This window comes from Notolepis coatsorum (genome assembly GCF_963971535.1).
Source record: "Notolepis coatsorum genome assembly, chromosome: 11".
Lineage (NCBI taxonomy): Eukaryota > Metazoa > Chordata > Actinopteri > Aulopiformes > Paralepididae > Notolepis > Notolepis coatsorum.
This window is the reverse complement of record NC_140175.1, coordinates 41,367,315-41,379,362: the sequence shown is the minus strand read 5'-3', so window position 1 is coordinate 41,379,362 and position 12,048 is coordinate 41,367,315. Positions and strand designations below refer to the sequence as shown.

Below are 12,048 nucleotides of genomic sequence, written 5' to 3'. Positions count from 1 at the left end.
CTGCTTAACGTGGAAATGAAAGGAGTGCAAAATTACAGACAAATTTAAATGCATCTTATTCACTAATTGTGTTGCCGTTTTCAAAACCCTTCTCTGTGCACAACATCGACAAGTGCTAGAGCTAGTAAGCTATATGCTCATTATGGAAAACTTTGACAAAGATTTGGATTGTGCACTAAGGCAAACTTGCTTGGTTCATTCTGTTTGTTTTAATTCTATCTAAAAGGGACGTTCTCGCATGTTTGCTCACCGGTTCCCCATGCCAACCCGGCATTATTTTGCAAGGGCACCGGTGAGCTTGGTGCAGTTTAGGCCCGTCCTTGATGATTCGGATTAGTTTAAGAAATACAAACAAGCCAGACCATTTTATCCAGCTAGTGCAGAATGATGCTGGGTTCTGCCAGACCTTTCTCCTGTGCTGGCACAGCGCTAACGTAGTGTGGAGAGCTATGCAAGACTCTTAGACATGAAACTTTCAATATTGCTAAGCAAGATGAAAACTTCACAATTCCTCAAATGTAGGGACATGATCTTATGCGATAGCCTAAATAGCTAAATAAAAAGAAACCTACGTATTAATTTATCCTCTTTGAGACAAGTCTGGAATTGTTTACATGCAGTGTGTGCAAGTCTACAAGCAAGGTCTGCTCTCTATGAGAGACATAGAGGAGAGAACAAAACCAGGTCCAAGGTGGTTCAAAGTAAAATATTTTTGTGAAACCTAAGTGTATTTGACCACCTAAGTACCTGAAAGGTTTCTCAGAAGTTTTAAAGTGTGTATAAAGACTGCATGAGAGTGCTCCAGCTTACGCTGTATAAAGGCGTTGTAAATGTTGACAAGGGTCATGTGGTCTCCCTCTGTGTGCAGTAGAGGGCGACGGTGAGTAGCTGCTGCCTCCTCTCGGTTCGCTGCCGGCGTCACAAAGCAGGGAGGAGCTGAAACAGCAGAAGGGATTGATTTAAAAAAGAATGTTAAAATAACTGATGAAGTTACAGTCAGTACATATGGGCTCATCTGTGTGAACATGTGACAGTAGTACTTTGAATTTGACAGTAATTGCTGTTAGCCTGTTTGCTTGCTAATGAGGGACCATTTAATCTAAATGATGTGGTGATAGGTTGGGTAGGACAATGACTTCAATAGTATAATGTACTAAAGAAATCCACCTTTGAAACTATTTAATTGGTGGTAAATTAGGAAACGTTCACACTGCAAGCCTTAGTGCTCAATTCAGATTTATTGCTCAGATAAAAGAAAAAAAAAGTTTAATCTTACCGTAATCTATTATGTACTATGCTACTATGTCTATACTACTACCTACTATGCTAATATGTCTATACTACTATGCACTCAGAGTGCATCACTCAGGTTCGTTGTTTCTAGATGAACAATACCCACACTTAGCTGCCAGAGCTGCACCCCTCCTGCTGACCTGTTGTTCACAATGTGTAAGTCGCTTTGGATAAAAGCATCAGCTAAATTACTAAATGTGAATGTAAATGTAGATACGATTTTCTTTCACGTAAAAATGTGGCCAATATCAGATTCCTGTGTGAACCGGTCGCAGTCCTGAACTGACAAAAGAACAATAACAAAGACGTCACACATAGCACAATGTCGTACAGAAGATAACATGGAGACTGAAGTCAGCATTTATGGTTTAATTTATAAGATAATGTGTAGTGAGGCGGCTGGGTGGCGTAGCGGAGATTGCGCTTGTCACCATTGCAAGAGACTCCGGTATCGAATCCCAGTCTCAGCATTGCCTTCGGCTTGGGCCGACCGTCGTACTGGCTCATTTGGCAGAATCAGCGGGTGGAAGTCGATGGGTGGGGATTGGACGTTGTGGACAGCGACCCCTACAGGTCGGTTGGGAGACGCCTGCACAGCAGAGACAGGAAGTGGCGAGGGTAGTGTGAGCCTCCCATGCGTTACACCTCGCCAATGAGAGTCCGCGTTGGCAGGCGAAAAGATGCGACAGGCTGCCTCCTCGTGTGCCGGAGGGAACACGTGATGCAAGGCTTCTATCCTCTCTACAACCGACCAGTGGGGGGCATAGTCGAGCAACGTTCAAGACAGGGAAGGGGAGAATTGGATACACAAAATTGGGATGGGAGAAAAATAGAAAATAAGGAGAAAAAGTGGATAAAAAAAAAAGATAATGTGTAGTGGAAGCCAGCAAAGTTGTGAGCAGATGACAACGAGGACAAGGATGAGGATGAGGAGAAAGAGTTAAATATGATATGCAAATGTCCATATGCTTTAAAACACAGGTCGGTTTCAATACGACCCCTCAGGTTTTGCTTTACTGAAGTGTCACCCCAAATACTTAGTTGGAGGTGATGAAGGAAGTGATGGACGTACTATTCGCGCACAAAAAAACAAGAGGAGTCTGTCCGAGCACACTCGGAGGAGAGGCCAAGGTTGTCACCCGTCCCGTCCTAGATAATAAGCTAAATGTTGTTTTTCCTTTATGAGTCAACAGACTCAACACCAAGCTTTGTTCCGTGTTACTGTATTAGGCTGCGTACAGATAACAGTCTTGATAACATGGGAGAAAATCGATATGAGTGCAGGCACTCTCAGCTGAATCCTTTCATCTCTCCTCGTCTCTGGAACACTGTTGCTGCCTTATGCAGGAATCATAACTGGTTTAATCATAAATTGTTACTAGCGAGCTAAGTCGTCCTGTTTGCGGACGACTCAGCCCTGCTGGTCTCTGACAAGAACAAGTTACAGGTTGAAAAAACCCTCAGCTCGGAAGCAGAATCTGCATATGGCTCGCTGATAACAAACTATCATTACACATGGGCAAAACAGAGTCCATTCTCTTCGGTTCAAATAACAAACTCAGCAAGACCGACGGCTTCTCAGTTACAGTGGGTGACAATATTGTCACAAGGAAAGATGAAATTACCTACCTGGGTTCCATCCTAGAGGCTAATCTTTCCTGTGACAAAATGGCATCCAATGTAATAAAAAAAAGTCAACCAACAAACTCGATTCTTGTACCGGATCTCCTCTCTGGTAAACAAGAATACCCTGAAGACTCTGGCAGGAGCACTCATTCAAGGGTACTACGATTATGCTTGCACCTCAAAGGCGCTAAAAACAAAATTACAAACATCTCAAAACAAACTGGTCAGACTACTGCTTGACCTTACTCCTAGAACCCACCTCACCCCTGCCCACTTTGACAACCTAGGATGGCTTAGAGTAGACGACAGAGTACAGCAACTTGCAATGGGCCTGGTCTACAAGATACACTACACGACCAAGGTACCCATGTACATGTCAAAATACTTCCCAAAGGTCAGTGAATACCAGAGGGAGCTCCACAAATCATGTTAAACCCAGATTCGGCTCAAACAAGGGACTAAACACGTTTAGCAATTATGCCACATCAATGTGAAACGCCCTACCTAAAGCTGTAAAGGAATGTGAATCACTACCCACTTTCAAAACCACTCTCAAAGAACACCTACGGGAGACTGCAATTCAAAACTGGCCCCTGTAAATGTCCTAACCCAACCCCCTCCAATGTACAGTAAATTACCTAGTATGGTTGTCAATATTCCAATGTACAGTTTTGCTTGTACAGTTGTACAATGTTCCCCCCCCCCCCCACCCAACCTCCTCCAATGTACAGTTTTTATGTCAAATGTATATACTCTCTATTCTGGACTCTTTTTGTATCACAAACAGTACTGTATTTGCAAATCTGGTATGTCATAAATGTATAGATGTACAGTAAAATACCTAGTATGGTTGTCAATATTCCAATGTACAGTTTTGCTTGTACAGTTGTACAGTGTTTCCCCCCCCCAACCCCTCCTACCCAACCCCCCCCCCCCCCCCAACCCCACCCAACCTCCTCCAATGTCTTTTTTTTTTTTTTTTTTTACTTAATTTTTTAGTGTTTATCGCTTTTCTGGTCAGGGTGAAACGGGATATAGAGCAGGGGTAGACATTCTGGCAAATGACGGCGGGTCCGGGAATCGAACTCGAAGTCCACCAGATCCGTGACGCAGCACGGTTTTCTCCGACGCAGAAATAGCGCCGAGATATGCGGTGAGCTACTGGAGCCCCCCCTCCAATGTACAGTTTTTACGTCAAATGTATATACTCTCTATTCTGGACTCTTTTTGTATCACAAACAGTACTGTATTTGCAAATCTGGTATGTCATAAATGTATAGATGTAGCAGTACTGTCTATCTGTATGTCATGTATGTCATATATGTCCTGATGAATTGAAAATGGGGGACCCTGATGTAAACAAGACGAAAGTCTTTCTCTGGTCTGCATCCCCTTAACAATTGTGTGTATTGAGCTGTACTGTATTGTACCCATTCTGCAATCTGTTAATAAAGTTTTCAATCAATCAATCAATCAATCAATCAATCAAGGGTTGCAAAAAGATTTGAGGTATCTCTCTCTCTTCCTCGGTTTCTACTAGGGATGCACCGATCCGACTTTTTCAGTCCCGATACCGATACTTGGGTTTGGGTATCGGCCAATACCGATACCGATCCGATACCCATTGTCCAAATATTTTTTACAAAAAAGAATTTTCTTTTTTTTAAATTTAATCCACGTTTTTCATTTTTTTATTTATTAAAATATATTTAAGAATTGTAAAGGATCACAAGTGTGTTTTTGATTTGTTGTAAACAAAGACCGAAAATAAACTTCATTCATTCAATTAATAAACTGTATGCTTCACTGTCACTGTGTGGATGAGACTGGGATCATTCTTTTGTGCAAGGCAACATCAGGCTTGACTTAAAACATTACTTTCCTAACTTAGTGAAACTAAATGTAACAAATTAACACATAGATATAAATGTACTGAGTTATTTTTTATTTTATTTATTATAAATATATATTTTTTTAATCTGATATTATTTTTTACCGATACCCGATACAGCTATTTTACTGATATCGGCAGCCGATACCGATACCAATATCGGATCGGTGTATCCCTAGTTTCTACTGTATCTGGTGTGTGTGCGTGTGTGTGTGTGTGTGTGTGTGTGTGTGAGCCTACTGTCCATATAGCCTTCTCCATCTGCATACCATATTCACACACACACACTCACATCCACGTAGCCTGAAGTCCACGTGATTGTGGACTTCAGGAGGTCGGGGGTCAAGGACTACAGCCCCCTCAGCATCGACGGGGCACCGGTTGAGAGAGTCAACAGCTTTAAGTACCTCGGAGCCTACATATCCGAGGACTTGACATGGACCACACACATTGACAGTGTTGTGAAGAAGGCACGACAACGCCTCTACTTCCTCAGGCGCCTAAGGAAGTTCCAAGTCAGTCAGAAGATCCTTAAGAACTTCTACTCATGTACAATAGAGAGCATCCTGACTGGCAACATCACCTCCTGGTTTGGGAATAGCACTGCACAAGACCGAAGCAGACTACAAAGAGTGACACGTTCAGCCGAACGCACAATTGGAGGGGGGCTCCCCACCCTCCAGAACATTTACAACAAGCGTTGCAGGGGCAAGGCTAAGAGAATCATTAAAGACTCCAGTCACCCGAACAACTGCCTCTTTGAACTGCTGCGGTCAGGCAAGCGATACCGGAGTCTCAAGGCGAGCACAGAAAGACTCAGAAGAAGCTTCTATCCCCAGGCCATCAGGCTGCTAAACGAACAATGAACACTACACAACAACAACCATCAAACGCACATAGCACACACATCCACACGCACACACTCACTTTAAACAAACACACTGTAGCACCCACTCCACACACTTTATAGCACACACCCACTTTAAACAAACACACTGTAGCACCCACTCCCCACACTTTATATTTATTGATGAAGGATTGCACTACAACTCGTACACCTTACTGTAAATTGTACCTAAATTGTACCTCATCCCATTTCTGCTTGCACTATATAGTACTGTACATTAGTACACTGCATAGTATTGTATATTATATGGTAACTCAGTTACGTCTATTCTGCATCGAACATTGTACATATGTCTATACTGAACACTGTGACCTCATTTTCTACTTCTAAATTACATGCTATACTATGTTATTTGATACTATCTTGTCTAGCACAGTCTCTGGAGCGTAACAGTAAGAAGCATTTTGTATGAAAGTATTCTGTACTTCTGTATGACAACTATTAAAGAAACTTGAAACTTGAAACCTTCTGTCCACATAGCCTTCTCATAGTTTCATATCATATCTATAACTCATAGTCTGTACATCAAGGTACCACTACCACATAGTGTTGTCTACTCTCCAGTATAAATATGTTGTTAGCTTGTCATTCTACAGAGATCTTCAGTAGACCTTATGTTGTTGTACTCTGTATCTCTCCATTATTCCACATCATGCATTAACGCGCGCATATATATATTATATATAGCTCTGGTTTTGGATATTTAATGTGAAGAAATCGCCAGAATTTAGCTAAATGCAAGCCCCCCCAAATATTGTTTGGTTGAATTTGCATTAATTCATCTAAAACCAGAGATGGGGAGGACGCCTTGTAGTGGGGTATCTGTGTCAGTCTCTGTGTGTCTCACTTTAGCTACCTGTGAGCATGGCGGCGATGGTGAGCAGCTCGTCCACACAGTCGTACTCGCAGGCGGCGATGAGGGCCTTGGCCAGGGGCGGCTCCAGGGGCAGCTCTGACATGATGATGCCCACCTCCGACAGGTTGCCGTCGTCATCCAGCGCCGCCAGGTAGTCCAGGTCCTCCAGTGCCTGCATCAGGGCCTCTGGTGCTGGGAGAGGGAGAGATGGAAGGAGAGAGGGAGAGATGGAGAGATGGAGAAGGAGAGAGGGAGAGACGGAGAGGGAGAGATGGAGGGAGAGATGGAAGGAGAAATGGAGAGGGAGAGATGGAGAGATGGAGGGAAAGGTGGAGAAGGAGAGATGGAGAGGGAGAGAGGGAGAGATGGAGAAGGAGAGATGGAGCAAACAGCGTTTCATATCTCTCATCCTCAGTCAGCGCGCGGAGCAAACTGGCCAGCATATCATCTTGACTTGATATTTAAAAAATCTCTGGTTTCAAAGCATTATTGAGAGAAAAATCTGACCTAGTTAACAAATGATCACAATTTAATAATCGTTTCATACAGGCTGAAACACTGAGAAGCACACATTTCATAATTATAAATGTATGACTTTGCTGCAGTCTCTACACATCACACCTTGCAAAGCTCAAATCTTAATGAGACAAATGCCTTGTGTGTCTTGTCCTTGGTCGGGAATTCAATTGAGAGAGAACGAAGATAAGACAGATATCAACTTTATCCACAACCCATACGTTTTCATTTAACTATCGGCGGGAAAAGGCCATTTGTATGCAACATCCTTGTGTAAGGAACATGGTTATTCTATATTAATCAATACACCCACGTGTGAATTTTGCGAACAATGATCTACTTGTGTTCAGACATGGGCTCAGTTGGTCAATACATGGATTTAGGACTTGGGTGCTGGGAGGGTAAATTCTGCGTGGAATAATTAAAATCTTTGCGTTCGGACATACAGCCCCTCCGATCGATGTGCGGTTAAGGCCAGGAGTCCATTGCATGTCTGAAAGGGGCTCAAGATGTGGCCAACCGATCACAAGAGGAGGCAAAGATCAATCAAGTTCAATACAGCGCACAACATTGCTAAGGAGGAAATGCCGTTCACAAAATTTAAATCACAGATACTGCTCCAAAAGAAGAATGGTTTGAATGTAAACCCAACATATAGCAATTATATTGCCTGTGTGCAATTTATCTGGGTTACTTTGGACACTGAAAAAGAGAACCGCAGAGAAAATCACTGCTGCTCCATTATCTCATTCATGATAGATGGGGACACATTATTATTATTCATCATCTGGTGCCACCTAGTGGGCATTTACTGCAACTGTAGGACGCCAGGGGATTGAGATATGGACAGGTGAGGCTGATTCAGCGTCTCTGTGACGCACTATTTAAGAGACACACATAGCCATATGCCTGTAATGAGAAAAGCCCCGTGGGCGATATAACTGGCTAACGGTACGTTGCATTGTATTATCTCTTGTATGCACTGACTCTGTTCATAACTATCATTTATGTATGTAGCGCATGTGGCTAATGGATGCCGTTTTGTTTTCCTGTTTTGTATAGGTAAATAATCTACTGACCGATGCTAAATGCTGACAGCTACTAACTGTTGCTACTGACAGCTGCTAAAATGCTACTGACTGTATCGACTCTACTGGCTAAATGCTACTACTAACTGGCTAAATGCCACTACTACTACCAAGCTGCTAAATGCTACTGACTGTATGCTGCTAACTAAGGACTAATGCTACCAGCTACGAGCTGTCTAAATTGACCATCTGGTGGCTATTAGTCAATGACAGTGGAGTATTGGAGCGTTTGGATGGGATATCCTAAATAAATAACGTTCAAGCAAGAGTCTGAATTGTTTCCTTTGGTCCGGTATAAACAGTTGATCGCCTGCACCCTTCCAATGGGGAGATCTAGTTGACATATTGACAGTGACTGCTAGATAATTGGACAATATATATTATATTATATATATATATATATTAGTGCTGTCAATAGATTACATTTTTTTTACTAATTAATCTCACATTTTCTGTAATTAATCTAGATTAAAAAAATCTACCTTTTTAATCATTTTTTTATCTAGATTAATAATTTTTCTACTTAAGACCGAAGCTTGTAACAGATATTTACTTGAGTAAAATGATGGAATTAATGTAAAATCAACACAAAGAAAGTATATTTAGATTCAAAGACTATTTTAATAGCTTTCTTTGAATACAGTTTCTCTCCTGTGAAATACAAATGTTCAACAAAACCATCAACATTGACTCAGCTAGACCTCTTTCTTATATCCGCGGCGCTAAGATTGAAGATTTTTCACTCCATAGATTTATCTAGATTAATTTATTTGAATGCTTTAAATAATTTTAATTAATCTCCAAAGTTAAAGCATTAACTTTGACAGCCATAATATATATATATATATATATCTTAATTAATGACCCTCCTCAACACAGCTGAGTGAACAGGCTCACCTACATAGACATGAATTGTAGGTGTGAAGCAGCCAATCACCAAAGACAATGGGCTGGGGGTAGGAAGTTACAAAATAAAAGAACAAAAAGAACAAATATTGGATGTTCTTCTCTTATAGTATAAAGTATAAAGTCACTTTGAGGCTACCACCACCACCACCAGCCACTCAGGTACCTGGTCTGTCCAGGAACTTGCACTGGCCCATGTCTGCGATGTCAAGCCTCTTGAGGAGCAGCACCAGATGGCTGAGGTTCTCCTCAACCACTCCTGGGTTGCGTGCCTCCGTCATGCCCTCCTCATACAGAGACTGGGGGTACAGACGCAGACACAGGCCTGGAGGGAAGAGGAATGGGGAGGAGCGAGATGGGAAGGAGAGCAGAGGAGAGGAGAGGGGAGGGGTGAAGAGGAGAGGGTGAGAGGAGAGGGATGGGAAGGAGAGGAGAGGAGGAGAGGGATGGGGAAGAGAGAAGGAGAGGGTGAGAGGAGAGGGGTGGAGATGAGAGGGTGAGAGGAGAGGAGGAGCGGGATGTGAAGGAGAGAAGGAGAGGGTGGGAGGAGAGGGGTGGAGAGGGTGAGAGGAGAGGGATGGGGAGGAGAGAAGGAGCGGGTGAGAGGAGAGTGGTGGAGAGGAGAGGGTGGAGAGGAATGGGGAGGAGAAGAGGAGATGAGAGGGATGGAGAGGAGAGGTATGGGGAGGAAAGGAGCAAAGGGGGAGAGGCAGAGGATAAAAGGAGGAGGAAAGATGGACAAAGCACATATCTAGTAAATCTACAAATGTCAACATTGGAACTATTTTGCTATTTCTTTCACTATTTGGGCAATTTTACACAATTCCTGTGAGTCTATGGAACACATCTGTAAGGTTTTTTTTCAATAAAATTCATTGTTTTGTATTTCTAATCAAGTACTGTAGAGCACCACTTTCTGCCCTTCAAGATCCCAAGCTGTTTTTGGCTGGGCTCCGCTCATACTCGCAATGCGCTTTGAGTGACAGACTGTCACCCACCTGCACTGGCAGATATTTGCACCTCACTGGCAGATACCTTTCTTTGGGGGAGAGAGAGAGAGATAGAGAGGGACTAATTAATTTCGCCGCGGGGGGGGGGGGGGGGGGGGGGGGAATAATCCCACGGGACAGTACATTGGTAACTTGTTTCAAATGACAATATATACCCCGTGAATATTATTGCACGGATTGGAATACAGGTGCGCAATACAGGTGCGCGCATGCGCTATGATATTTTGCAACAGTGATACAGCTAGTGCTGGAGTGCTGATACGAGAGAGAGAGCGAGCGAGCGAGAGAGAGAAAGAGAGAGAGAGAGCTCCCCCAGTCCCATTACCTCCCACCCGTTTTATCTAGTTCTCTGTGTGTGTGATTCACGGTGTGTGTGTGCGCGAACAGCTGAAGGTCTCTGCTGTCGAAACGCTTCCGCATTATTTGCACTCGCTACTCATATAAACATATCACAGTTGATTGTGGGCGGGCGGTGGCAGATCAGCGCAGATCCGCTAAATTCAGAATTACTTGGTTTAGTGGGGGAGGATCTTGTCTCAGCTGAACTGGAGGAATGCGCCAAAATGAGAATTTGAGACCTAGACAGTGTTGGTACAACCCCACATTACTAGAAAACAATGCTAAACACTGGAAAAGGCCATTTATAAGATAGTTCCCCTTTAACCATTTATTTATGCCATTGATTTGTCTGATGTCATTATAATATGAAGGAATCTCTGTAGTATGTTATTCAAGTGAAGGTCCAGCTGAGTGTTTGACCAGTGTGATGCCACCATTGTATTCTATATGGCTGGCATCCATTCAAAGTAGTAGCCATGATCACCTGGCAAGTGACTGTTGACCCTCTGAGTGCGCATGTCTGCCTGGTGCTTGCTGATTGGCCGCAGGACCTGGGAGTCTGCTCTGATTTGAGGGTTGTAAACCTATGGACAAAAAACAAAGGAAAAAGACAAGGTGAGTGAACCTTTTATCACTTTAGGCAATATCTGGAAAACACACATGTGTATTTTCACTGTAATTGAACAATTGTATGACTTTCAATTCCAGTATTATTGGTGCGGTTTTGTAACATCCGTTTTCCTCAAATACATTTCTAAAAATAAATCAAGACGTTATTATAAGTCCAGTATTATGATCATAATAATGTTTACTTTACTGACCATTCTCCGAGAACAAACATGAACTCACAGTTTTGAGTTGAAGGCCTGTGTCTATGACGTAACGTATGTCTGGGAGGGAAAAGGAGGCCTCTGCCAACGTGTCTGTGAGAACGACCCTGCGCTTCACCCCGGCACCTGGCCCGGCACCTGGCCCCGCTCCCGGTCCCGCTCCCAGTCCTGCTCCCAGCCCTGGACCGTCCTCCTCCAGGCCGTCACGGTTCTCCGTCTCCCCCGGCTTAGATGCTTCGGCTTCTTGCTCGTAGACCCGCTGAGTGGCCCCACCCAGGCCGGCGTGGAGGAGCAGCACCTGGAGAGGCCCCAGCTGAGGACTCAGGGCTACCGACTCCTTTTCTAGCAAGGAGGCACACTCCTCTATCTCCTGGAGGACAGGTAGTGAGAGAAAGGGCAGAGGGAGAAGAGAGAATTCATGTTTTGAACTCGTGTGTATCCGTTACTGGAGCTAAGCTAGCCTAACGTGTAAATAGCATCCAAGGGGCGACAGTGGCTTAGGATCCATTCCGGCTCCTCCCTGCAGCGCATAGAAGTGTCCTTGAGTTTGATTGATTGATTGAAAACTTTAATTAACAGATTGCAGAATGGGTACAGTACAGTACAGCTCAATACACACAATTGTTAAGGGGATGCAGACCAGAGAAAGACTTTTGGGTCCCCCATTTTCAATTCATAGTGACAATTATGACATGTATATAATAATCTAATCTAATCATCTAATCTAATCATGACATTTGACATACATGACATACAGATATACAGTACTGTTACATTTGTGACATA

At 43.4% G+C, this 12,048-nt stretch overlaps 1 protein-coding gene across 2 annotated transcripts in view; it reads right to left on the bottom strand.

The window, feature by feature from the left end:
• The window catches only part of dqx1 (DEAQ box RNA-dependent ATPase 1), a 60,783-nt gene that overhangs the window by 4,467 nt on the left and 44,268 nt on the right, over positions 1–12,048 (bottom strand). For both annotated transcript variants that reach the window (XM_084324728.1, XM_084324729.1), the window contains exons 5-9: positions 11,282–11,632; positions 10,917–11,016; positions 9,250–9,408; positions 6,574–6,765; positions 811–936 (exon numbers count right to left, since the gene is read on the bottom strand). In XM_084324728.1, the coding sequence (XP_084180854.1) occupies positions 811–936; positions 6,574–6,765; positions 9,250–9,408; positions 10,917–11,016; positions 11,282–11,632 (928 nt within the window). The remainder of the gene's footprint in view (positions 1–810; positions 937–6,573; positions 6,766–9,249; positions 9,409–10,916; positions 11,017–11,281; positions 11,633–12,048) is intronic.